This window comes from Nannospalax galili, unplaced genomic scaffold (assembly GCF_000622305.1).
Source record: "Nannospalax galili isolate Female #2095 unplaced genomic scaffold, S.galili_v1.0 scaffold35, whole genome shotgun sequence".
NCBI classification, from domain to species: domain Eukaryota; kingdom Metazoa; phylum Chordata; class Mammalia; order Rodentia; family Spalacidae; genus Nannospalax; species Nannospalax galili.
Genome location: NW_008336449.1, coordinates 491,200 through 496,289, shown reverse-complemented (window position 1 = coordinate 496,289; position 5,090 = coordinate 491,200). Strand labels below are relative to the sequence as shown.

At 45.7% G+C, this 5,090-nt stretch overlaps 1 protein-coding gene across 3 annotated transcripts in view; it reads right to left on the bottom strand.

Annotated features, from left to right (window-relative positions):
• Nucleotides 1-353: 353 nt before the first annotated feature.
• The window catches only part of Dph7 (diphthamide biosynthesis 7), a 16,623-nt gene continuing 11,886 nt past the window's right edge, over nt 354-5,090 (bottom strand). For all 3 annotated transcript variants that reach the window (XM_017797648.2, XM_029562567.1, XM_029562568.1), the window contains one exon: nt 354-987. In XM_017797648.2, the coding sequence (XP_017653137.1) occupies nt 560-987 (428 nt within the window). In that variant the 3' untranslated portion in view covers nt 354-559. The remainder of the gene's footprint in view (nt 988-5,090) is intronic.

Sequence of the window (5,090 nt, the reverse complement as noted above, 5' to 3'; positions counted from 1 at the left end):
TTTTGTCTTTTTGAGATGGGGTCTCCCTGTAGCCCCAGCTGTCCTGTAACTCACTATGTAGACCAGGCTGGCCTTGAACTCACAAAGGTTCGCCTGCCTCTGCCTCCCAAGTGCTGGGATTAACGGCGTGCACGCCATGCCCAGCACAAATGTAATTTTTTTAAAAATTGTAGAGGCTGGAGAGATGGCTCTGCAGTTAAAAGCACATACTGCTCTTGCAGAGGACCGGAGTTCGGTTCCCTCACCAGGTGGCTCATAATGGCCTGTAACTCTAGCTCCAAGGAGCGCCCACCCTCTTCTAGCTTCTATAGTCATTACATACACATGCACAAACCTACACACAGACACATGAATATACACAAATTTTTGTTAATTTAAGAGGAGTTATCTAATTAATATAAACACAAATGAAGGGTTGAACGTCAAAATGCAACCATGACATTTAGTTGTAAAGCCAGAAAACACTCATTTCCAAACAGAATCAAAGTTTATTCCTAGTGGCCAGCAAGAGAGGCCAGCACTTCTCAAGACACATTCAGGGAAGAGGGCAGCCTCAAGCTCACTTTTCCTCCCACTTCCAGAGGTGGAGAACATGGTTGTAAAACGAGCAGGTAGCCAGGAGGCTACTGTCAAAGATTGCTCCTCCTGGGTACAGGCTGAGATCACAGATCTTGGGTGAGGAGGGCAGGTGGCTGCTGCTTCTCACACCCTCTGTTAGTGGCAGGAGAGACACCTTCAGTTTAACTTTGCTGTGGGCTTCAGCAAGGCCTTCACCATCGTGGTCCATTATTCCTTCAAGGGAGCGTGCCAGTGGCTCCTCTGCAACTGTCAGAGTGTGGTCTGCTGCTCTGACTCCCATGTCATTTTGATCAAAGGTCAAGGTGGGCATGGGCTTCAGGGAATGACAAAGCCAGGACCAGTCAGCCCCATACACTAGTGAGTTAGGCATTGTATAGGATGTTAAGATAGTCACATCCTGCTTCTCTTCTGCAGCAAGAAACAGAAAAGGAAACAGCATTACTCAAAACTAATCACCTTCCACTCATGACCTCCATCCACATTCATTAACTAGCTGGCACATCTGCAAAGGAACCATGAACATGTGGACAGGTGGGGAAAAAACAAACACACACAAAAAACCCCAAAAAAACAGATACACATTTTGCAATGTGCACTGTGCCTCAGAGAACAGCCAGGGCTACAGAACCCCAGTAAAGGGGCACACCTCCAAACTGGAGGATTTTGTCAAAGGTTCTGAGAAGGAGTATATCTCATTTACAGAGGACACAGGAGACAGCTAGATGGGAAGAAAGACAACAGAAAGAAATATGGAGCACATATGCAGAACAGAGGCCAAGACCACAGCATGTGAGTAACTGCAAGAGACCCTGGCATAGCACAACGGTGAGGAGCTTGCTACCACACAGCAAAGGACAGTATGCACTTCCATGCGCTGAGGAGGTCTGTAGTAAACAGTAAGAAGAATCATGTGTATACACAAGAAGAGAGGGAAAGACACAGGCAGAGGAAGGCCCGGTCAATCCCACAGACCCTAAGGTGAGATTTGAGTGCCAGAATCCACTGGAGGTGTCATGTACAAAGGTCTTGTATGGCTGTATATTTAAAAAGATCACTATAAGCTGGGCATGGTAGCGCCTGTCTTTAGTCCTAGCATTCAGGAAGCAGAGAAAGGTGGATTTCTATGAGATCCAGGCCAGCCTGGTCTATATAGCAAGTTCCAGGTCAGCTGAGACTACATGAAGACCCTGTCTCAAAAGCCCCCCCAAAAAACAAAACAAAATGGTCATGTAGGGGCTGGAGAGATGGCTCAGCAGTTAAGAGCATCAGCTGCTCTTCCAGAGAACCCAGGTTCAGCTCCCAGCATCCACATGACAGCTAACAACTGTCCATAACTTCAGGTCCAGAGAATCTGACACCCTTTGCTGACTGCAACGGCATTACATAACACAGGTACACTTACATACATGCAGGTGAAACATTCATACACATAAAAAAGTCTTTAAGTTGGGCATGGTGGTGCACACCTGTAGTCCTAGCACTTGGGAGGCAGAAGCAAGAGGATCTCTGTAATTTCAAGGCCAGCTTGGTCTACATGGTGAGTTCCAGGACAGCTGGGGCTACAGGGAGACCCTGTCTCAAAAAACACCAAAAAAGGGGCTAGAGAGATGGCTCAGTGGTTAAGAGCACTGACTGCTCTTACAGAGGACCTGGGTTCGATTCCCAGCACCCACATGGCAGCAACAAATTGTCCTCAACTCCAGTTCCAGGGGAATCCGACGCCCTCTTCTGACCTCTGTGGCACTGCATGACACAGGTGTGCTCACATACATGCAGGCAATACACTCATTCACATTAAAATAATAATAAATAAAATATTTAAAAAAATTTTTAAAGGTCACTGTGAAAAAAATTGCTGAGGGCAGGATGTTCACATGAGAGATAAGGTGGTCAGTCAAGCTATGTGAGGAAATGAAGGATACCACTGTGCAACACAGCTTGGGCTAAGCAGATCTGCCCAAAGGCTGACATGTGACAGGAAGAGCCTAGGGCCTGGAGAGCTGAGTGAAAGGAGCAGGTAGGACAGATAAGATTTAAATGCCAGAATGACGTAAGTCCAGGAAGAAGGATAGGCTGGGAACTCAACAAAACAACATAGGACAGCTCAAGGTCAGACACCAGAAACAAGTGGATACTGGTGTGCTTGTCTAAGGAGGTACCACACAGTGAAGGAAGAGTCTGATAGGGCTTAAGAGAGGTAGGCCAACACAGGCCTCTGTCCCTCCTTCCCAATCATGGCAGTAAAGAGACTTAAAGAGGCATTGATACAAGACACATGACAAGTGAGAAGGAAAATAAATTCTGCATGTGTGAATTTAGTCAGAGAGCAACAGCTGACACAAGAGACCAGGGGAAACTGCAATCAGTTGCTGGGTACATGGGGAGGAGGCAAAAAATGAACAACCCCAGTAGTGTGCCAGGGTCTTAACGGGGGACTCAGATAAGCTGGTGGCAGCAGCCACAGCTGCAGCATAAAATAGAAGGCCATTTTGGAGATGCTAGGGTGAGTTCTCATATGTAGGTAAAGAAAGCACGGGTAGCTGGCTAAACAAGGGCAAGGAAAAGCCAACATACGGATCTTCGGCTCCTGTCGTGTTGGCAACAAGGCAGGAAGCCAAGGATTCATCTCTGGAAAATGAACAACCTAAGGGTGGCCTGAGAAAGAATCTGAGAAACTCTAAGGTGTTTGATTTGTGAATGAAAACAAGGGCAAAGCCCACCCACCCTGCACAAAATGAACAAAATATACCAAAATCAAATGAGACTGAGAAAAATACAAAGCCACTTTAAAAACAAAAATAGAGGGAGTGGAAAGATGGCTCTGTGATTAGGAACAAAGGAATACATACTGTTCTTGTAGAGGACCTGCGTTCAGTTCCTAGAACCAGGTCAGGAGACTCACAACAGCAGCTCCAGTTTGGAGCACAACAGAGGCCCCAAACACCCTCTTTCGAACTCTGAGGGCACCCACACGTATGTACATATACACACAGAGACACATAAGTAAAAATAAATCTAAAAATAAAAACCTTAAAAACAAAGATAGAGCCAGGAATAATGGTGCACACCTATAAGGTCACAGAACCAGGAATTCAAGGCCAGCCTCAGCTACACAAGTTTGAAGCAGCCTAAGCTACGTGAGACCCTGTCTTGAAAGAGAGAGAGAAAGAAAGAGAGGCTGAGGAGATAGCACATTAACTAAAAGCACTTGCTATGCAAGCATGATGACCTGCGTTCAAACACCCAGAACTCACATTAAAAGCTACAGACTACAGGGAGACCCTGTCTCAAAAAGACCAAAAAAAAAAAAAAAAAAGCTGATGTGGCTGCATACACATCTATAACCCCAGAGCAGGGGATGGGAGCAGGAGGAGTTAGGGGTGTGGGAGAAGAATTGAAATAGAGACAGGACAGAATGATCACTAGGGTTTTCTGGCCACCAGTCTCACTTCAAGTTCAGTTAGAGTCCTTATTCGTAAGTGAATAAGGCAGAGTGGCAAAGCAGGACACCAAGTGTCCTCTGGGCCCACATATTCACATGTGTGAATATACCACACACATCCACAAATGAAAAGAAAAAAAGAAGCCGAGCATGGTGGCTTAACCTTCAATCCCAGCACTCAGGAGGCAGAGGCAGGCATATCTCTGTAAGATCGAGGCTAGCCTAGTCTACATAGTGAGTTCCAAGCCTACAGGGAGACCCTGTCTCAAAAAAAAAAAAAAAGGAACAGAACATCACAAGACACACAAGGGAAAAAGTCAACTATGAAGTTAATAGTGGGAACTGAAGAACTGAGACAAAGATACATGAACAGGATGGCCGAGAGTCTGGTTCTCTCCTGCCACCTTGTGGAAATTTGGGATAGAACCCAGGTTGTCAGACCTGTGGCCAAGTACCTTTCTTTATCTGCTGAGCCATTTCATCAGCCCAGAATCCTATTTTATTTTTCTTTTGGTGTTAGGGATAAAATCCAGGGCCTTGTACATGCAAGCACTCTACCTTCCAAGCTGACTCTGTAACCCTGAATCATTCTTGAAAACTTTAAAGAGACAAGTCATCAACTACCCTAATAAAGGAAAATGGTAGACCACAAATACACAAAACCAAGCATAAGGATCCACTGAAAGAATTCTTTTTTTAAAAAGTCACAAAACCAGCTGGGCATAGTGGCACACACCTTTAATCCCAGTACTTGGAAGGCAGAGGTAGGTGGATCTCTGTGAGTTCAAGGCCAGCTTGGTCTACATAGTGAGTTCCAGGACAGCTGGGGCTATAGGGAGACCCTGTCTCAAAAAGACCCCCCCAAAAAAGAAAAAAAAAGTCACAAAACCAGGGTACAATCTCAGATACTTGGAAGCCTAAGGCAGGAGGATTAAGATCAAGGCTAGCCTAGGCAACTTTAGTGAGAACCTCTTTCAAAATAAAAACAAAAGGCTAGGGAATAGAGCCTAGCAGTACCCTTTCCTGCCAAACCCAACTCCCTGGGTACAAATCCCCAGTATGGGCTGAA